This window comes from Pantherophis guttatus, chromosome 1 (assembly GCF_059756535.1).
Source record: "Pantherophis guttatus breed Tessera chromosome 1, ASM5975653v1, whole genome shotgun sequence".
Classification (NCBI taxonomy): Eukaryota; Metazoa; Chordata; class Lepidosauria; order Squamata; family Colubridae; genus Pantherophis; species Pantherophis guttatus.
In genome coordinates, this window is record NC_142063.1 from 128,954,196 (window position 1) to 128,977,031 (window position 22,836).

Sequence of the window (22,836 nt, forward strand, 5' to 3'; positions counted from 1 at the left end):
TGTACAACAAACCGAACTCAAAGCATGCCCGGGGGGGGGGGGGGCGGGGGTGTTAAATAGACTGAAGGAAAAACATGAATTTTTTTTTTTCTTGTTTAAGACCATGCTTCAGAGAATATTTCAAAGAGAATAAGCATTCCCAGGATAATGTCATATCATAGCAATTTTTATTACAGAAGGAAAGAAAGGAGGAAGGTAAGCGAGAGCAAAAATGTAGTTTCCCCAGAGCCTTTGCAAACTTTGAAAAACTCAAGTGTTCAGATCTTATTTTCAAATTCACACAAATATTCACTAGAAAAAAAAGACAATTGTAACTGTGTCTGCAAATTCCTATACACAGTCCTACATATTAGGAATTAAAGTACAGAACAAAACCATGAAACTTGTTTCTGAATAGACATGCAGCAGATAAAATTTTATTGTAATTATACTTTCAGAAATCTCAAAATATGAGCTCCAATCTTTTAAAATCTTGTAAATATTATGACTAATCAAAAGTCAATATTGCATTCAAAATCATTTCTATTGCTTATAATAGCAACTGTGTTATGCCCTCCATGTTCAGATATATTTCATAGCTGTATTTTTCTTTGCATTATCTTTTGAAGGGTAAAATACACGAAGCCCTCTGGTTCAATTAAAAAATTACAGTTCAGGGAATCGAATACATGCACTAAAACAAAAGATTATTGCTAAAGCAATTCTTCATTCACATATTATTTTCTAAAACAATCAGAATATTACTAACAATTTCTGTCTCATGAATAAAGCTATTCCATCTGAAATAGTGATGTTTTGGAAAATCGAACTTACCGGTACTGCCAGCCTGTTACAAGATTTGTATATTTCATTAAATAGCCAGAAATGTTTTCCATGTGATCACTGTGGCAAATATAAGAACAGAGTTCATCAGCTATAGGCAAATAACAACAATTAAAATACCTCACATACATGCTGCGTAATTTCATATTTGATAGAGTAATAGAAGAGACTTCGTAACTCAGCACAAATCTCAAACGACTTTTAAAACAGAAATTCCTGCAAGCTCTTGCTCCTTGTTTGTCTTTGCAGAATTGATTTAGAACTGAGATGCTTTAAATCATCTACCAATCTGAAAACTGGGACCCACGTTACTGATGCATAAACTACTGGAATCAGTAACAAATTATTGGACACCTCTTGTTTATAAAGCTTCAATATTAAAGATTAAATTACTAAATACCCTTCAGCTTTCCAACCTTAAGGAAAGGTTTTTGGGCTCTTTAACTATTATTCATTATGAAAATGGAAGTTGATTAAGGTTAAAAGAATATCTTTAAAATTGAACTATACAAATAAATCAGTGGCCACTATTAATTAAGGGAAAGTACATTTAAAATTTTGAAATGATACACAATTCTTGGACTCCTGAGTATCTATCATAAATCATCAACATAATTGAAGACTTTTATTTTGCTTTGTGTGCCACATCTAGCTTTTCTTGGTGTACTGATCTGTTTTTTAATATGAAAAAACCCTTAGTTTTAAAGCAACATTTAATACAAAAAAAAAAAATATTCCAATTTTCAATCAGCTTTATTTCCAAAAACGCCTTTTCCCTCATATTCCATTTCCAACATCCATAGAAAATAAAAATGGTGTTTCTCTTTGTGGTATGCACTTAAATAGAAGTTAAGCAGAACTACAGGAAAATATACTAGGAAAAAATATACTAAGCAATACAAAGGGAGGACGTTTGTCCAACAGTGCTTTATACGGTAACTGTTACACTTCCTCTTTAAAGCCATTTTATAAATGTGCAAATTCTCCCTACCAAACAAATTTCCAAATGCAACCAGCAGCCAAAACGAGTAACTAAAATAGGTGCCAATAACTGGCACTTATTATGTCACATAGTTTGGGTAATGAAATATCTGCAAGAAAACAATCCAGCTCAGAGAACACCAAGGACCCTTCACTAAAGTATGTACATCACAGAGCAGACCTACTCCATGTTATGTATGTCCTCCTATACAACATCTTTGCACTGTTTCATAGGAATTATATTAATGTCTCCCTCAAACAAAGTTTGTCCCCTTCTGGGTAGCAATAGAGAAGTGGTTTGCCATTCAAGTTCAAAGCCAGTTAGATGCTGCCATCTAGTGGAGTAGCAATTATTAACAATCATAAGGTGCCGACAAGTGGAAAGAAAGAAAGATAGGTGTCCTTGAAAAATGTTCTCTCACACACACACACACACTTCAAAATACACAAAATTAATTTCTGCCCAGGAGACCACAAAGAACAAATATTCCTGCATCACATTCAAGAAGCTTTGTAGGCAGCAGAGCATTCCTCTAGGAAATTGAAGACATGACTGTTTTCTTAAATTCCACAACTCAGGGAACTCGGGGCCTTACATAAAGAAGGGATTTCAAAGAATTAAAGCCAATCTCAGAAACATCTAAGCCCCTTATTAGTTCATAACAGATTAGCACTCCTAGTAGAGCTACACCTGAAGGAAATTTTAGAAATCAGAAGCTACAAATGAGTCTTGCAAATCTGAATTATCATTATATCCTGATCTATGTAAAGTACCTTAAATGGTCAGAGAAACTATTCCAGCCAAGAGATTTAATCACATCGCCACATCTAGATATCAACAGCAAATTATATAAAATTGTTTTAAAGTTTAATAAATAGCTATGAATGGAGATACCGTATTTTACTAGGCTTTTCAACAAAATAAATCAATACAATTGGAAACTGGCCTCCTAAACAGGCAACTGCAATAATTACCTGAAAATGCCTGCTAAATGTCAATTTAACCTATTTTTCATTCAGAAGTCTATGTCACAGACCTGTCTCTCAGAATAATGTACAATGTACTTGAATAACTAAAAGGCATGAAAGGATTCAGAAATATGACTCATTTTAAGTTACTTAATAATGAAGAAATATATCAAAACTTTATTGAATAACCCAAATGATAATATCCAGATACCTAGGAATGTCCTCCCAGGAGGCAGCAGGAGCCACTTTGTCACAATTTCTGAAAGCATATCTGAAAGTATATATTTATTTTTGATATCTTCTCTCCACAGACAATATCTTCGTATGTAATAATGCCTTTGAATTCACAGATTGATTGCTGATTGTGCACCTATTCTAAGGAGTTATTTCAGAATAATTCATGTAGAAAGTGAGAAATTTATGAATGGTGAAGAAGACCAAATTAATTGCCTATGCTCAGTAGAATGAAAGTATATCATAAATCTGGAAGCAGGGGATAACGTATTTGGGGCAGAAAACTGTGGAGGAATTAGGAAGGAGGACCTACTCTGATTTTTTGTTCTCCGTAGAATAATCCTGAGATGAAACCGAGTCTTGCCTGCTACAGAATAATTTAATGTCAGTAGTGTAAACAATTTTAAGAAATTACCGTATGCTTTTAAAACTTTTGTGGTCATGAAACAAGCTGCTTGGCTGAAATCTGAATTTTGGTTCAAAAATTATTTCTTCTATCAAAGCTCATTTGTACTGACATCAGGGCTGCAAAACTGTAAAAATGATACTGCATTTGCTAATATACACAGTTAATCCCATTTAAACACATAAATGGCTTTCATAATCAGCTATGCAGGACTTTCACTTAATTAAAATCCTACACAGAATCCTCCACAGAAGACAAAGAGCCTCTTCTACAGACTCAAATCAGGATTAAATTCAAATCCTGATTAAAATACTGTAGAATTAGTTTCAGAGGCTAATTATTTATTTATATGTACGTCCACCATAAGCATCCTGACTCTGGGTGGCTTACAATATCCAAAATAATCAAAAACAAACACTGCAACTTAAATGAAAGCACTCTTAATTGGCAAGTAATTGGCAAGCAGGAACATGCAAATGTTAAGCCTCCTCTGGACAGGATTCCCATCATCCCAGCCCTGGTACCAAAGGAAACCTCCAGGCTGTTAATGTTTTAGTAACGCCAACAGATTTGGGTCCATACATTGACGGGGGGGGGGGGGGGAATCATTCCAGAGAGCAGGCCCTACCACAAAGAGAGCCAATCACTCTCTTTGAATTTCAATTATTTCTGTAGAATGCAAAGAATTCTTATTTCATGGGAATCAAATTATTCAGTATTTTATAATACATTTTATACACAATTATATTTGTTCACTGAATGCTTGCATATTTTAAAAAATGCTTAATTCCTTTGATGTCTCCTGTACTATATGAGCCATTGGGGGGGGGCAGAGCTGAAATTAAATTTTCCAAAAAATACCATCTTAAAAACAACTCCCAAATAATTACAGAAGTATTTCAACCAATAAATCATCAGAACTGAAATCTAATGAAACTAGAGGAGGGAGCACCTCATTGATTGGCAGCTTTCTTGTTGATGTCACAATGCATCCTACTAACCAACTATAAGCTAATTTCAGAGAAGTAGCACAGAAAAATTAGCAGAACTGGAAAGAAGAAAGCAAGCAGAGAGCATTCAACCATGTCTGCCTCAACACAAAATAATCAGGTGAGTATTCTTAAAGTGGAAGAAACAAAGAACCTCCATATAGTAATATTGTGGCACAAGCTGTGGAGAACTTGTGTCTATCTAAAGTCTTAAACTATTCATCATAAAAGTTGGATCATACGCAAGATCACTATTCTAGTTCTTATTTTTCAGTTTATCAGCTGACCTACTTGCAAATAGGAAGCTGATCTAAAGGTTGTAAAGATCAAAAAAACAAAATGTTATGCAGTGTATAAATAGAATAGCATTTTATTCCTTAATCTAGGGATGTCCTTCAAATATTCTGAGTTAGAATGCTTATCATTCCTTGGCACTGTCAATTTTGCTTCGGCTGACAGGAGTTGTAGATCCAACAGACAGCCTTGCCCAGTCTTATCCTGAAAAGGAATGCAGAGATAACCTTGGTGAAGGAATGTGTAAGCCTGCCTTGGTTCTGATATAAAATGGGGCACCTAGAAACTCTGACAAGCTTTCAAGATTCTTGTTATAACCTGCAATAATAACGTAGCAGTTGATTCCTGGAATCCTTGCAGTTCTGAGTCTTGTCTACCTCAAAAGGGTAACATCCATTTGAAAAGCCTCTCTTAAGTTTTTCTCTGCTTGATCTTACACCAACCAGAATCAAACTGGGGTTATTTTTGATTCCCCACCCCCACCCCTATGCTTTCCACTTTCCTAAGACTGAATTACCATTTCTTGGCCCTTAATAGCTCATCCATTCCTTTATCAAAGTCATCTCTACATTCCTTTACATTCCTATACCAACTTCTGCTGACCAAATAAATCAGAAATACTATGATGCTATATTAATGATTTGGAAAATGAAATACCTGCAAAATTAATCATGGAAACAAATAAAGATATTCAATAATTTGCACAGATGAGATCCAATAGGAGCTTTTCTAAATCAACATTGGAACACAGCACGGTACACAGAGTAAATGGTACAAATAAAAAAAGCAGACGTGGAGGAAGCCTAGCTATTTTTAAAAGCATAAAAGAAAGCAAGCTACCGCAAATTTTATATACCAATCACCTTGCTCATCAGAAGATCAAAAGCTCTCAATTTAATGGATTCTTTGGCAAAACTTCAAAAGTTCAATCTGCATCAGTCCAATTATTAATACTTGTACAATCCTATGCACTGGGTAAGAACATAACAATGCGTACACTGTGCCCTGCAGGATTTGACCCTCTGGCTCATCTAGTCTAGCACATTTCACAGTGGCCAACCAACTGCAGAAGGAAGCCTCCGAGTATCCCAGCAAATGGATTCAAAAGCAGTCATATTCCCATCAGGATTTCCATGACTTGGTCAAACCAGTTTCTGAAGCTAGACAAAAGCTTTTTGAAAGTAATCATCTAATGATAACAAATTCCAAATCTGAATGATAAATTGTCAAAAAAAAAAAAAAAGGTTAGCCTTTGGTTCTAATATTTTGGAAAAAGGAGAAATAGCTTCTCTTTGTTCATTTTATCCACTACATGCCTAATTTTGTACACTTGAATCCTACCTCCTTTCATTCTCTTTCTTTTTAGACTAAACATCCCAATTGTCATAAGCATTCCTCATGGGAAGCTGCATGATCCTCTCTGCTCTCTTCTGAGCCTTGTCCAATTCCACTATATCTTTTTTGAGCTGCGTTGACCAGGACAGCACACAATATTCCAGATGTGGCCACATAATTGATTTATATGAGGGCATTACGATAATGGCATTTCTATTTCCAATACAATTTCTTATTATGCCTAACATACCATTGGTCTTTTTTTTTTTACAGTGGATGCACACTTTATTGGCACCTTTATCGAACTGTTTACCATTACTCCAACATCTCTTTCCTCATCAGTCGCTGCTTGCTCTGACCCCATTAACTTGTATGAGTAGTTAGGCTATTTGGGATCTACATGCATCACTTTGCATTTGCTCATCAAGAACAACTTCTGCCATTTTGACCCGTACTCCCCCCTAATATGCAAAGGTCTCTCTGAAGTTCTTCTCAGTCCCTATTTTGTTTTTACCGCTTTGAACAATTGAATGTCATCAGTAAGCTTGGTTATTCTACTAGTCATCTCCAATTCCAGATCATTTATCAGTGTTAAAAAACACTTGCCCTGTGACAGAACCCCCTGCTAGTTAGATCCCTACATTGTAAAAAAATGTCCATTTAGCAATAGCACTTAGACTTACATACCGCTTCACGGTGCTTCCCAGCCCCCTCTAAATGGTTTACAGAGTCATTCCCCCAACAATCTGGGTCCTCATTTTACCCACCTCTGAAGGATGGAAGGCTGAGTCAACCATGAGCGGGTGAGAATCAAACTGCCAAACTGCAGGCAGCCAGCAGTCAGCAGAAGTAGCCTGCAGTACTGCATTCTAACCACTGTGCCACCACAGCTCATCTACAGAAAGTCCTCAATTTACAACCATTTCTTTAGTGACCGTTCGAAGTTACAACAGCACTGAGAAAAGTGACTTATGACTATTTTTCACACTTACAACCATTGCAGCATCCCTGTGATCACAGGATCAAAATTTGGACACTTGGCAACTGGCATGTATTTATGATAGTTGCAGTGTCCAAGGGGTCACGTGATTACCTTTTGCAACTTTCTGACCAGCAAAGTCGATGGGGAAGCTAAATTCACTTTAGAACCGTGTTACTAACTTAACAACTGCAGTGATTCCCTTAACAACTGTGGCAAGAAAGGTGGCAAAATGGTGCAAACACACTTACAACCACCTCCCTTAGCAACAGAAATGTTGGGCTCAATTGTGATTGTAAGTCGAGGACTACCTGTATACCTATTCATTGTTTGCTATGCTTCAGCCAATTGCTTACTCAAAGAGGATCGGCTTTTTATTCCATGGCTGTTAACTGAAAAGTATTTGATGAGGTATTTTATCATAGGCTTTAAAAAAACAAAACAAATGTGTCTCCTGACTTGCCATTATCCACATGTTTATTAATATAGAGTTTGTAACCAGGTGCCCACTGATTTTCTCAAATCCACCAGGTTTCAGTTACATCCATAATATCTATACTATTTTCTTAGACCAAGCATGCCAATTCACCTCCTCTGGCCTATATTAATGAAATTTAGGGTTAAAAATATTTATATGCCATCTCCTGAAAAGCACACACTCTAGTTATGTTCAATTGATCACATATATGATTTACAACATTAAAACACACACACACACGACAACCTTCTTATGAAGGTTTCAATTTTCGTATTCCTTTAAGGAAGCATCTATTCCATCTTTCTATTTATTTTTTTGAGACTAAAGAAAATATGCACAGGAGGAAAATAATCTCGCCAGGTTTGGATTTACTGTTTGTGATTCCAAAGGAAGACATTTTGTCATAGTCATAGATAATTGCATAATATAAATTCTACAACAATTTAAAAAAAAGATGTGCATTCCACTTTATGGAATACTATTAGAAAATGAAATGAAAATAAAATAGTATCGTAATGTTGCAGCATAAAAAAGCCTATGGCACAGACCTATTTCACCATGTCTGATTCTGAAAATCTGATCTGATCTGGCAAAAATCTGATCTGCCAAAAGAAAAGGGGGGGGCACCCAAAATCCTTCTGTATAAGAATTTAAAGCTCTTTTCAAAAAAATGATTTTAAAGCCTTTCTCTCAAAATCGAAAGTCATATTAAAAAGTAGGAAAAAATAACATGGAGATACAGAATAAGTACCTAAAGGTTTTTCCATTATTTGCAATACTGGCCAAAATAATAATGATTCATTTAAAACAAATAAATATTTTTCAACATTTCACCATACATGTATAACATGGAATTCATAGTTTGGGGCTAAAACCTTTTACAGGTCCTTAGATTAATTAATGGAGAGTAGCTTTATTAACAGTTCCCACAATAGATATATTCATACCTCATTTTGACCCTGAGCTACAAATATTCTACTTTACTAATATTCAAATCTAGTATTAACTCGTACTTTATGTTCATTCTGATTTATTACATTAGACATGAAACTGCTGGCTTGTCCTCCATTCTATAGTTGTTTTTCCTACACTTATTCTCACTCCCTCCTCATGCTCCGATCACCCTTGAAAAACTAAACTGTAGTACAAATACAAGCTCACCGAAATAATTTCCTGCTTATCCCAAACATACCATGTGTAGACTCAGTATATGGCCTTTTTCTGGCTATGCTTGGAAGATCACACACCAAGGGAAATTGAGCCCCTTCTCTTTCAAGCAGATGCCATTAGGACCCTAGATAGCATGATTTCTTAACCCTTCCTTTCTTACTATGAACAAGGAGGAAAAAAGGAAATGCTTCTTCACAAACTTTTTATGCCACCGCTGCCAATGCTCAGTTAACATACTTAAGGAATACACTTTTGACTGTGATTATGTTTCACCCAGATCTATTGTATTGCCAATTCCTTTCTTCCTATTATTGAGAGTGATCCATAATTTTTTTGAATGGGACTACTGTCCATTTTTCACAACATCAGAATGCACTGTACCTGCATACAACATTTGCCTTTATTCCGTGAAGGAACAATTTAGATGCCTTTAAAGCAGATTTGACAGTTTCCCAGAAAATCTCCAGAAAATGCTAGAGGAGAACAATGCAAACCAAAGCTATTGTTACAGGACATTCAATGTACTTCCTTAGAATCAAAGAGATGAGCTTCAGCCGTTTAATCATGTGCCCCTACAGAGATTTGCCTTCCTTCAGCTTTATTATCTATTGCAGGCTAAGTTTACAGCTTTGCGAATAGTGAGCAATGCTTGTCAGGATGCATAGAGCAAAGCAATCCAGCAATTATATTTAAATAAATGTTAGCAATTAAGCAAGATAAAACTATGCGTTAAACTATGGAATTAAGTTGTAATAATAACAGCCAGCCTGGATGGTTTTTAAAAGGGCCCAGACTAGTTATTTCAGATCAATGAATTCCAATACTGATGGTTGTTTATTACTACTGAATTATAGGCAGCAAATGTACAGCTTGCTATAAAAAAACAATTGAGAGCTTCCCAAATGAATTCAGTTGGTCCCTGCATGATACAATGGGATGGGCTAGATTAATTGTGGTCTTATTCCACTATAACATAAAGCTGAATTATTTTAAGTATATAAAATTATAAAATGATCAAAATCTCTCATGTAATTCTTGACACTCTTCCCTGGATACTGTAGAGAAAGTTACATAAGAACCCTGAAATCTTCTCTGTGTTCTAACAATCAATCTAACATATAAACATTATTTAATATCCATATTCCAGAGAAATTGTCCATGCAATGCCAAGTCATACATAAAAGAAGCCATAGTTTCTTACTCAAAAAATACATCCTAGATTCTTTCATAAAATAGGTTTGGACATGAAATAAGTCACAGAAAAGCAAACCAGAATAAGCTTTAGCACAATTTACAAATATGACCTATAGCTCAAATAAAAGTAAAAGTATTAAAAGTATCAGAAAACTGAACGTGTCATATCTATGGAATTCCATGAAGTAACTTGTTAGTGCAGAGTTGCCACATGAAATTCTGATTCTTTTTTTCCCCAGTCTTTTTTTATTTATTTTTTTATTTTTTTTTATTTGATTTATATGCCGCCCTTCTCCGGAGACTCAGGGTGGTTTACAATGCACTAAGCAATAGCCTTCATCCTTTTGTATATTTATACAAAGTCAGCTTATTGCCCCCACAACTGGGTCCTCAATTTAGAAAGGATGGAAGGCTGAGTCAACCTTGAGCCTGGCGAGATTCGAACCTGCAGTAATTGCAGGCAGCTGGTCTTAATAACAGGGTGCTTTAGACCACTGTACTACCAAGGCTCCTTTTTGGAATAATTTCCAAAATTATTCAGCTCAGTTCATTTTATGCTGCTCTGTGAATGCAAATGACTTCATTTTTAAATTATCAACAATATCACAGGCAACCCTATGAAGACTCAAATTAAAGGGAATCCATTCACCTCAATTCTCTATCAAGAAAATCAGATTTGCAGTAATCTGATTACTGCAGTAACACCTCTCATACAACTGATTTTCTAATTTCAGTTTTAACATACTTTGAGAAATACATTCATCAGTATTGCAACTTTTAAAAAGTTCTTTGTTTGTTAAAATATTCTATATAATTTCAACATGCTGAATCAGTCCAAAGGTTATCTAGTCCATAAATAGTAGCCACCCTTTCCAGGTGGCGTGCATGTTTTTTTCTGAGAAACCCCAAAAACAACTGAATTCAAAACTACAATTCAACTAGTTTTTTCCAGCAATTTTTATTTATAGGCATCCTATCTCTGAACCACGAGGTAATGAGTAACTCTATTATCACTAATACTCATTAATAACTTTATCCTCCATGACATAAAAAAATGGATAACACATTACACTTCTCAAACCTATCTAAGGTACGCTATTAAATTCTGCTTATGTTTGGTTACACAAAAATAACCCAAGCAAGTAAGAAGATAACAGAGAATATCTTCCATCTTTAGATAACCTAGAGGTTGAATTACTAAATATCTAAGCATCTTTGCTCAGAAATGTAAGTTTAAGTGTTATACAACCTGAAGATCACATTCTATGGATAGTTATTTATTTCCGTAGAGTCAAGAAACTGAAAAATTGATTATGCCTCATTAGTAGGATCTGCTGGCATCACCACTGCAGCTGTTAAATAGAAGTCTTTGATACATATGGAGTTCTTTTTTTCCTTTTCCATCCAAACTTTTGCTCAAAATGAGGATATGCCTAACTGTTTGGAGCCAAGACACTGCTTTATTCTTTACTTTTTATTTCATCCCAAAGAGCCTTTGTTAAATAATGCAACATAGCTGAACACAAGTCTGACTACGTGGCTCAGTGGCTAAGACACTGAGCTTGTCGATCACAAAGGTCGGCAGTTCAGCGGTTTGAATCCCTAGTACAAGTCTCCTGCGTGAGCAGGGAGTTGGACTAGATGACCTCCAAGGTCCCTTCCAACTCTGTAACAGTTACTGAAGTCAGTTATATGTAAGGATTCAAAATGCATTTCAATACTGGATTTTAGTTAGATGGTAGCTAACTAAGGAAACAACTATGCAGATTACCATATGTTTAATCTTTTGTAAGCATGATTTTGGTCGGGAAATCATACTAACCTCTCTTATCATCTCTGATTAAATAAAAGAACTACCTAGCAATTAAGATGCTGGGCGGTCAACTGGAAAGCTGAAAGTCTGAAAGTCAAGTATGTGTGACGGGGTAAACTCCGTTCTTGCCCTAGCTCCTGCCCACCTAGCAGTTTAAAAGCAGGCAAATGCAAGCAGATTATTTGTACCACTTCAGTGGGAAGGTAACAGCGTTCCGTGCGCCTGTATGTTCAATCATGCTAACCACATGACCACGGAAAGGACAACCCTAGTCCCCCTAGGCTAGGAAACAGAGATGAGCATCAGCCCCTAAAGACAAACACAACTGGACAGGGGAATCCTTCACCTTAACTTTTTACTGTAACCTACTCTCAAAATTTTCTTCCAATGTACAACTTCAAAAACAACTGCCCTTCTCAGATGCAATAAGATTTCTGTTTTGTTCTGTTTTGGAGATGGCCATGCCGATGCTAAAATAAACCTACATTAAAATGGTAAATTTATGCACGACTGTCGTTTCTGCCCTTAGGGGCATTTTAAAAATGAGCACTCTGTTATGGACCAGGAAACTATTTATACAAATAATGAGGTGATTTGGTTTGTTCTTCCATTTCTAAGCAATGTGTGTTAGGGAAGGAGAAGTGAATAGGGAGAGAGAGAGAAATGAGAACCTGCACACTGGACTATTTGATATTCAGAGCTAACGCTTATTATATAAGTGACTTACAAGGTGAGAAAAAGTAGAAAAGCTGTTTTGTATAAGATAGAAAAGAAATAGATAAAAAGTATGTTTTCTCCTCATGTACTCTGTACTTCAGAAGCCTTTGCATACTATGAAGATCTATTCTTTTCTTTATGCCTCTGAACAAAAAGAATGCATAAGCCCAATAATTTTTATAGGCATGTTTGCAAAGCTAATATGATCCAGCCATAAATCAATATGGACTCCACACGATTCTTCCCTGTGACATATTTCCTGCTATGTTTCATATCTCCAAGGTTAACATCAATCTTTCAATAACAAGTCATTTGTAAATGAGAAATATACAAAGATACAAAGCAATCTCTTTGGAAGATTTTAATGACTCAAAATATTACCTCTAATATGCACTGCCAGCATTTCACATAATTTCAGATAGCAGTGGCAAAGGACATTTCAAAGTGCCAGATGGGGAATGAAATCATATGAAGATGCCTTATGTTGAGTCAAACTACTGTCCAGTTAGTTTAACCTCACTTGAAAAACTGTTTTGGGGTGTACGGCTCATTGACTCACAGGACACCTCCCAAATGTTTCATGATATCACTGTCTAGTTCAAAGCTTCTTTCAAACTACTGATGAGGAAACAGTGATTTTACTGTCAAGAACAAGACATTTTCTTCACACCTGAATCAATATTTTATCTTTGTATGGAGAAAGGACTTTTCTATTTGCAGTCACAGAAACAAAACAATATGCCCATGGAATTAAAAAAAAACCGAACTTCCTCTACATTTAGAGCATTCTATTCTTTTTCGTGCATGGAGAATTGGGCTGCCTTTTACAAAGCTACATACAGACAATATGGTAATGGAAAAAAACAAATGAACAAACCTGAGTCTCTTCTCCATGATCACTACAGGTAGTCCTTGACATACCCCAGTTCATTTAGTGACCATTTGAAATTACAACGGACTGAAAAAAGTGACTTATAACTATTTTTCACATTTACGGCCATTAGGGCATCCCTACCTGTACAGGACTACCTGTGTGCAGAGGAGAAATTCTACTTAGGTTAAATGGGAAGGTCCTCTAAGTCAGAAGTTTCCCTATCCTACTTATTAACTAAAGTGACTGTTCAAAAGTATTCCTACTATGCAAGGGATTGAAGCTGGGGCCTTCTATGTAGAAAATTTATGTTGTATCATTGACATACTGCCATTTCCCAAAGGTCAATTCCTGTATACAGGTAGTCCTCGACTTACAAAAATTCATTTAGTGACCGTTCAAAATTACAATGGCATTGAAAAACGTGACATGACTAGTTTTCAATTATGACCGCTACATCCTTGTGGTCACATGATCAAAATTCAGATGCTTGCCAACTGGCTCATATTTATGATGCTTGCAGTGTCCTGGGATAATGTGATCATCTTTTGAGACCTTCTGACAAGCAAAATCAATGGGTAAACCAGACTCACTTAACAACCATGTTAACAATTGTTAACTTAACAATTGCAGTGATTCTCGTAACAGAAGTGGCAAAAAAAGTCATAAAATGAGGCAAAACTCACTTAACATAAATTTTGGACTCAATTGTGGTCATTAAATTGAGGACTACATGTACTATGCATTCCTCTAAAGAGAAGAAACTGAGCATTTTAAGTTGTAGAACTTACTTTGTTTTGTTTTTCTTTTCAGTCACAAGTTAAAACATCTATTTAAGAACTTCACCTGTTCAAGAACCTTTGTCAAGGTCAGTTTGCAGTATATGACCAATTAAGTCCAAATATGATGATTCTTAAAAATAATCTAAGATACAGGAATAACAATTCTTTCTGCTCATCAGAAATAGTAGCAAAAAAACCAAGCCATGTAACTATAAGCATCACAGGAGCAAAAACTAGAAATCTGCATTACAGTATTTTGTCTTTAAGAACCATTTTATGCATTCTTTTAAAACAAATGTATGTCTAGTTGAACCTACTGCAGAAAAGGAATTTACAAATTCACAGGCTGTATACTGGCAAGCTGTTCATGTAGAGATGGAAGGCTGTATTTTTATGTATGGTTGCCTGCAGTAAACAGATAGTGTCTTCTAGTATCTGCAGTCTACCAAATTCTGCAGACAGCATTTTAAGCAGTTGCCAATGAAAAAACTGTAACAATTTAACTGATATTGCTGTAACTTTTTCTTTACTTCTTTGGACACCACCCTTTCCCACGCCTGAGCTAATGTTAGGAACATTTAAAAACTGATATATTTTTTGAAATCAATAAAAGTATGTTTATCCATATAAGTACGTTTCTAGACGTTGCTATGGTTTTAAGAGCAACGAGGGAAGGTCTGCCTACTAAAATGAAAAAATGTATTGTATATAGAGATGGTCAACTAACTGTCATTGACTTCTGCCATGCCTTCAATTGATACTAAGTTGTTGATTTTAGGAAGCAAATTCAGTTACAAAATATCATTGTTACATTCCTGGAAGTCTTGACACAGCTTATGCTTGTGATAAGGAAGCTTTTGGGTTCAGTGGGTAAAAATTCAGAAAATGCCTAACTTGACACTGCTGCTCCACCCCCCTCATGTACACCCCTGAACAAAGAGAAACAATTCCATCCTCCCCCCCACACACACACACACGAGGGTCCAAAGGCTGCCACCTTTTTCTCACATAGCCTCTAAACTCACAAGTTAATGGGGCTGCTTTCAAGAATAATTGTCACTGGATATTGGGGAATACTCCCATCTGACCAACAATGTTATGACCTGCCACCTACGATAAATATAACATAGATTTGCTATTACTAGCATAGCCTGATATGATGCAGATATTGTGTCAAGCCATGGTTTGTTTAATTATAGTTTATGAGATAAAACAACTCTTTCCATCCTGTAGTCTGAACATTACTGATGTTCCATGTGGCTATTTGCTGTGTCTATGGTGTAAAAAACAAGACCAATTTTTTTAAAAAATTATGCTCACATGAGACTCATAAACAAAGTTAGTTTCTTTACTAACTGAGAAAGTTGGAATATTCATAAAACTTTGGAAGATAAAACTCATCCAAAATCTTACAGGTTTTCTGGTAATAACATTGAAATATAGTAAGATTTTGGCCATTGCAGGTAAATTTGAGTTCTACCATTTGTGTTGAATCACAAACAACATGGTGCATAGAAATGCTATATTGTCAACCTGGATTGTAATCCTTAGCATTTTTTATGACAATGAACTAATCTATCCCAAAGGGAAATAACTCACAACTGTTGGAACCTGACAACAAAAAAAGATGAAACCAACATTCTTTATTAAGCCTTACTGAAACATGCATTGTCAAATAGTAGGAAATTAATTCATCGATCCAGCAGCTTCATACACAACATAATTGTCAAATTTGCAAAATGAATTTGGATTTATTGTTTACAAGAACATAGTCTAATCCTTCTGGTTTAATTCTTTTCACTATCAAATAAAGCTAAATTGTTCAGGAACCATAAACTCTCATTATGATCAACACAATATCCTGATTTGTCATTCTTGTAACAAACTCAGGAATTAGAAATCCATTTCAAACAATGGTTTCAGATTCTGGTTTATCTGGGGAGTAATAAAGTAGGAATTCCGCTTCTGAAACAAAAGAGTTTCCCCCTCACACTCAATTTCTGATGAGTTTAGTCATATCCACTGACAACTAGGGGCAACTATATAGGATGCATCTATAGTCCTCCTGAAAAGTGTTAAGCAGAGTTGTAACATCATACAATCTTTTTAAATTCAAAGACGGGCTTTTATTTAAAATTAAAGTTAGAGTAAGCTTCTCTTTCAACATTCTCTGATTCAATGTCATGCAATTTCAGATAGATGCCGAGATACTTCATATCAAAAGCATATTAAATTATAGATTCAAGTTAATATAACTGTATTATGGTCCCTTATAGTTATTTTCGCAGTATGTATGTTCAAATGTCTGAAAGCGACAGAACAGTTATTGTAATATTATTGTAATTTCTATTTGCATTCAAGTTAGCAAAAACAATCAAATACCTATTTTTGAATTTTTTTCCCCCTCTAGCTTTGTTTTTCACATGGGATATTTGCTCAAAATGTAAATCAAAGGCAAGTGCTGACAGCTATTTTAGGAACTGCGTTGGGTGTCAGACTTTAGATTTTCTAATCTCATGTCTAGAGCATTCAAGTGTAACAACAGGGTTGTTTTTTTTTTCTTTAACAGCACCTATTGCTGATAAATTTGACAGGCTGCTTAAACTGACTTTCAATTACCAGACAAGTTAAACATGAATCATATTGTATTTTGTATTTCTGGACACAGAACTGAAAACATTTCACTTTTGACTTGGGGCATATTGTGACAAATAATATTGCACAATCAACTATTTCTTTATAGTTTTCATTTATTATAAGTAAAACATTTGTGTTTTTTCAGAAATTTACTGTATGTATTCTGTTTTACATTCCTCTAGATCCATTTTGTACATTAATTGATTCACTATTCTGAGATTTTTTTAAAAAAAAACAAACCATGGGATATTCTTTTATTTTTATAAAACTCCCGAATAGCTCACATGCTATAAGAAATTCAATAAAGTAGTTTAACATAAGTAATTATTGGCTCATGATAAATCCTCTGAGATTTAAGTCTCATTGGAAAATTAACTATTTTCCCATAGCCATTGTTAACCAGACAGAAGAAATCCAGGTCTCTTCTCCATGGGGAAGTCTACCATAGACAAATAGTATAGTATAGTAGTATTGTCAAGGAGGGGTAATTTCCTCTGCAGAATTTTTCTGAAATTAGTCAATTTTCATTATTTCCGATCAATGAAGCTATGAATTATTGCAGTTTATTTGTATTGTTTTAATTGATGTTGACTGAATTGAGAAGTTTAATTTTGATTGTATCTATTAATCTATGTATACTGGTAATTACTTGTATTATGTTGCAAACCATTTTAGGCAGAAATGGATTACTAAGAATCAAGAGGAACTTGACAGCAAATAATCAAGCAACAAGCTGTAGAAAGGCCAAATTAGAATATAACCAATATCCCAGCATTTTTTCCTATTCATCTCCTATGAATACTCTTTCACCACTATTTTAAACAACAAATCTAACCAAAAAAATCCCAGAGGGAATAATGTATTCTCTGAAAAGGTAGACATGCTTTAATATTTACCTTGTTCCTTTTTATTCAGAATTAAATTTTGCTAGATTTGTAGGACCAAGCAAATGTGGATATGACTGTAATCTTTAACAACTGTAACCTTACAATTTAGAAATTAATTGAACAGGTATTTTTGAAATTACAACTAACATGCATACAGCATTGATTTAAAAGCCAGGCAAACCTAGCAGCTAATCTAATCTAATCTAGATTGTTTAACCATTTTAATTTTACTTAACTTCTGATAAAATTATAATTCATAATGGAATAGATTGGTTCATATAGGTGTCCATAAATGTTAAATGATCAACTTTTCAATTACACCTTCTCTATACTCACCTTTTTTGTCTAAAATGCACTCTCTACTAAAGTAAGGAGATTAACCTTGTTGACAATTTAAAAGGCTTTAAAACATACTTTAACAGCGTTTTAATTGTTGATGGCTTCATTTTCATGTTTTAATTGCTACTTTAATACTATATAAAAATATTTTATGTGTTTTAAAGTATCTGCTTTGTTTCATTATAAAACATGAGATTTATATTATGTACAGCTACATTAGTCAATAGTCTAACAGTTAGAAATAAATAAAAAGGCACGCATTGACAAGAGTTCCTTTCTTCTCTTCAAGGAAAAGGGCATCATATATTAATATTTAGAAGGAAGGAAAATGATTATTTAACATAAATCTCAAATTTTTAAAACAAGTTAATTAGTAGCTGAAAATATTTTATTGGCAGAATTTTTAATGTGTTCATATTTTAAATGCCCACATTATAGGAAAACAATCAAATTACAAATGCTTGTTTAAATCATTTTGGCTTAAGTTTAATAGAAATGGCTAAATTTTTAAACTGGGTAAAATTTGAGAAATAGTAAATAAATTGATACCCAAAAGAGCTGTGAGTTTACAGAATACTGAAGAATATACAGTTGTGAATGCAGCAAGTAAAACTTGCATTTTATATTGGCATATCTATAGCATTCAAAATAGAAAAAATATATTATACTCTTATTTTCTTTGTACTATACAAGGAACCAAATAATATTCTTTTCCACAACAACAACTTTATGAGCTGTGTTCGGTCCAGAGAAAGTGAGTAGACCAGGTCATCCAGCTGATTTTCACTCCTAAGGAAGAACAATTCCTCATTCTGTTTTTAATCCATTACACAAAAATATATTTATATTTTACCAGATTATATGAAAAATATAAATAATGCAGATTGAAAATGAGCTTTGGCTGAAAGCAGGCACACTGACATACTTCAAAAATTCCAGTGCCAGATTTGGTGACTCACAAACATATATTCAAGAAGTAGTTCCAGTTCTATCACACCTCCCTGATTAGCTGCCCTGAATAATGACCAAGAGAAATTAATTTGGTTCTGGTTCACACAATGTATAAATTTAGCAATCGTTCTATTATCTAAAGGAAATTGTGATTTAGCATAAAATATACATACAGCTTATAGGTTTACAAACTGCTATTTCACTTATATTTCATTAACACACCTAAGCATATAACATCTATGACTCTTACAATGAAAAGGCAGAGGACCATCCCATATTGGCGTCTGCCGAATATACAGTAATTAAATACCCCATACTGCGATTACAAATATATTAAACATATGACATGTATCATATTTCAACATATTTATACAAATGTTCTCTCTGAATAATGGCATTTCTGGAAAAAAAAATATTATACATAACAGCAAGAAGCGTTAACTGATTATAATGGATTCGTCTTACTTCCTGTAATAGTTCTGACATTTTAAATCAAACTCATTCTGAAAAATGGGAAGCACATCAAAGCCCTTTGTCCTACTGCTCTTTCTCTAGAGCTTCTCACTTACCTGTTTACCATTTGTGACTGGCTTTAATTATTTTATTTTTGAAACATACAGACCTACTAAGTAACTTTGAAAGTTAAATGAGCCTGTTTAATGGCAGTGGTTAAAGCATCAAGCTAAAAACTGGGAGACCATGAGTTCTAGTCCAGTCTTAGGCACAAAGTCAGCTGAGTGACTATGAACTCGGTCACTTTCTCTCAGAGCAAGGAATGAGGCAATGGCAACCCACTTCTGAAAAAGTTTACCAAGAAAACTACAACAGTTGTTGAGGCCAGTCTCTGAAAATTGGACATGACTGAACTGGGGGTGGGGAGGGGTGGGGAGAATTGAAGGGTTCAAAATACACTTCCCCTGTTGGGGGTTCAGAGAAAAGGATTTTGAAAATACAGCTCCCCATCTGGAAAAGCACAAAGTAATGAATTTAAAAGAATAATGGAGTCGAAAGGGACTTTCTGGTTCAAGCCCCTGCTCAAGCTAGAGACCCTCTCTACCATTTCAGACAAATTGTCCCAAAAGGTGCTTTTTCTTCTGAGCTGAAGAAGCTTCTCGGATCAGAAGCCAAACGTCTTCAAAGAAAAACCAGAAAGTCCAGTTCCCTCTCGAAAAAGCACCTTTGGGACAACCATGACCCCGTATGACAGAGAATCTCCATAGAGGTCTCAGACAAATGGCTGTCCGGCCTTTTTGGTTTGGTTTTGCTTTTTGAAAGCCTCCAACCGCAACTTCTGAAGGCAAGCCATTCCACTGGCTTTATTGTTCTGTCAAGGAGCATATGACCTATAAATTATAAGGTTTTGAAAGGAGCACAGCCTATAAATTATAAGATTTTGAAAGGAGCACAGCCTATAAATTATAAGATTTTGAAAGGAGCACAGCCTATAAATTATAAGATTTTGAAAGGAGCATGACCTATAAATTATAATGCAAGTAGGATTTTGAAGGGAGCAGGGGACAAAGCATGGCCACCATTTCTTATTAAAGGCGCCTGTGCTGACCCTCTCACACTCCCAGATTACAAAAGCAAGATCACAGCCAGCCAGCCGGCCGGATTGGGATTCCTAAACTGTTGTTCCCACCTGGCTCCAGTGAAAAGCACACCCCTTACCTGTATTGCCACACTTTGTTGCCGGTTCCCCCTCGACTGCTGTTAAGCCCGCCGCCGATGCTGCTACTGCTGCTGCTGCTGCACTTGCTGGAGCAGTTTTGGGCCGGGAGGAAAGTCTCCAGCTTGCCTTCGCTCTCCGACACTTTCATCGCCGTAACCACCGTAGCTGCCGGCATGGGCTCCCCGCTTTGCATGGCAAAGGAAGAAACGAAGCCGCCAACCTCCGCCCACCGGAGGGGTGGGAGGAGGCGAGGCAGGGCTGCTGCACACTAGGGCCACAGCCGGGCAGGCCAAAAGGCGACAAAAATGGCATCAATTTGAAACAAAAGGAACACGAGCCTTCAGCAAGCAGCCGCAGCAGCAGCCTGGAAGGAAACTTTTCCTCGAGGGAGAAAGTCGCCCCAGGAGAAGAAGGAGAGGAAGAAAAGCCAAAGACTGGTTTCTTTTTTTCCCCTTCAATGGCGGGGAAAGGGAAGAAGAGTTCGCTCAGGAGCGACGCCTGCGAGGAAGGCGGCCGGGGCGGAGGCTTAGCCCGAGCTCTCTGGGATGTGTAAACAAGTGTGGGGAGGAGAAGGGGAGAAAGAGAGAGAGAGAGCCACAGGAGGAGGAGGAGGAGGAGGAGGAGGAGGAGGGCGGCGGCTCTTCTTCTTCTTCTTCGCCCCTGCCAGGAGAAGGATGCTCCCAGCGCAAGGAGACCGAGGGGCGGCTCTCCACCCTAACCCAGAGGCGGCCGGTGGGTTGCTCTCGCCCTCCGGCAACAGTTCCGCCTTCGCCTCCTCCGCCCGGCAAAGGAAGCCCGCTCCTCACGCCCTCCCACCCCCCCCGTCAGATCCACCCAAGGAAGGAAGGAGAAAACGAGAGAGAGAGAGATACAGAGAGAGAAAGAGAGAGAGCCCGGCTCGGCCGAGCTGCCTCTCCCCCCCCCGCCCCGCGCTCCCCGAACCAGGGAAGCAAGCAAGCACCAAGGCCGCCACCCCTTCCGGGTTATAGCCTTAAACCCCACCCTACACCGCCTGAGAAATAAGGAAGGTGGTGCCGGCGCCGCCATGTTCGCTAAGGGCAGAGCCCGCCACGCTCACCCACCCCCACCCCCACCCCACCTCACGCTGCGCGAGCGAGCGAGGAAATAAGCCCCCCCCCCCGTTTTGTTGCGCGTGCCAAAATGCAGCGCGTGGTTTTTCTTTTTTTGTTGTTTTAATGAAACGTAGGCGCGTATCGTAGGGCGGTGGAGGGACGTTTGGTGCGTATTTTTTGGGGGGATGGGGTGGAGGAAGGCTGTGAACGCGGGTCTTTGGACTTGAGGTCGCCCTTCGGTCAGGCTTGCAGTTTCCCGTCCCCGGCACGTGATGGCTTTATGGCCACAGCGTGGTGGGGAAAGGAAGGGGAGGGGGAGAGGAAAAAAAAAAGGTCTCGGGCGGAATTCCAGAGCTCGCGAAGGGGGCGGGTCCTTTCTTGTGTAGCCCTCTTTCGTGGACCGAGCTCCTTCCCCCCCACCAATCACCACCACCACCAGCATCTAATTTTAGCTTCGCCTTCCAGAAAATCAGTTTTAAATAGCCGTGCTTTTATTTATTTATTTTTTTTTTTAAAAAAAGGGTCTTTGTGATTTTTTTTTTTTTGCAAGATACATGCAACGGTACTACAATTATACCCTCTCTAGACTATACAGCTCAGGAAAGATGCAATGGGGGTAAGCACGGGTGTGTGTGTGTGTGTGTGTGTGTGTGTGTTTTTGTGTGTGCCAAATACTGCAGAACACTTTTTTAAGAAAGAAAGAAAGAAAGAAACTGGGAAGTAGTTTCTAATAAATGAATGTATTTAGTTAAAGCCCCCCCCCCAAATGCAGATCGAAATGGTTGGTCATTTTACAAACGCTGCCTTCGGTGGTGGAGGTAGTTAAGTAGCCCACAGAGTAGGAAGGTTCGTAGCAGAATATCATATGCTCTCTAAATCTTTCCAAATCTATCTTTTTTTAAAAAAAAAAAAAAAGGAAAAAAAGCATTCTTCTCGTAAAACCGTCAGATGGAAACATTTATTTATTTATTTATTTATTTATTTATTTATTAAATTTATATACCGCCCTACTCCCGAAGGACTCAGGGCGGTGAACAGCCAAAAAATAAAATACACATAGTACAAACGTTAAAAAACCATTTAAAAATACATTAAATACTTTGGCCCAAAACAAATTTAAAACACCCCAATTTATAAAACAAATTTAAAAGCAATTAAAAGGGAGGTTAGGCCAGACCAGCCTGCTGGAATAAGAATGTTTTGAGGGCCCGGCGGAAAGTGCGCAAATCCAGGATCCTCCATA

The 22,836-nt window shown here is 36.7% G+C and overlaps 2 protein-coding genes across 9 annotated transcripts in view; one reads left to right on the forward strand and one right to left on the reverse strand.

Annotated features, from left to right (window-relative positions):
• The window catches only part of OSBPL11 (oxysterol binding protein like 11), a 55,549-nt gene extending 34,024 nt beyond the window's left edge, over positions 1–21,525 (reverse strand). For 3 of the 7 annotated variants that reach the window (XM_087881782.1, XM_087881780.1, XM_087881781.1), the window contains exons 1-2: positions 20,520–21,513; positions 814–882 (exon numbers count right to left, since the gene is read on the reverse strand). In XM_087881782.1, coding sequence (XP_087737908.1) covers positions 814–882; positions 20,520–20,713 — 263 coding nt within the window. In that variant the 5' untranslated portion in view covers positions 20,714–21,513. Of the gene's footprint in view, positions 1–813; positions 883–20,519 lie in introns of all 7 variants that reach the window. The other 4 variants (XM_034423227.3, XM_034423244.3, XM_034423221.3 and 1 more) reach the window with 2 other exon arrangements.
• LOC117669128 (glycerol-3-phosphate dehydrogenase 1-like protein) overlaps positions 4,459–22,836 on the forward strand; it is a 64,592-nt gene continuing 46,214 nt past the window's right edge. The window contains exons 1-2 of one of the 2 annotated variants that reach the window (XM_034423315.3): positions 4,459–4,522; positions 14,066–14,120. The gene's annotated coding sequence lies outside the window, so the exon portion shown is untranslated. Of the gene's footprint in view, positions 4,523–14,065; positions 14,121–21,765; positions 22,210–22,836 lie in introns of those variants that run through there. The other variant, XM_087881786.1, reaches the window with a different exon arrangement.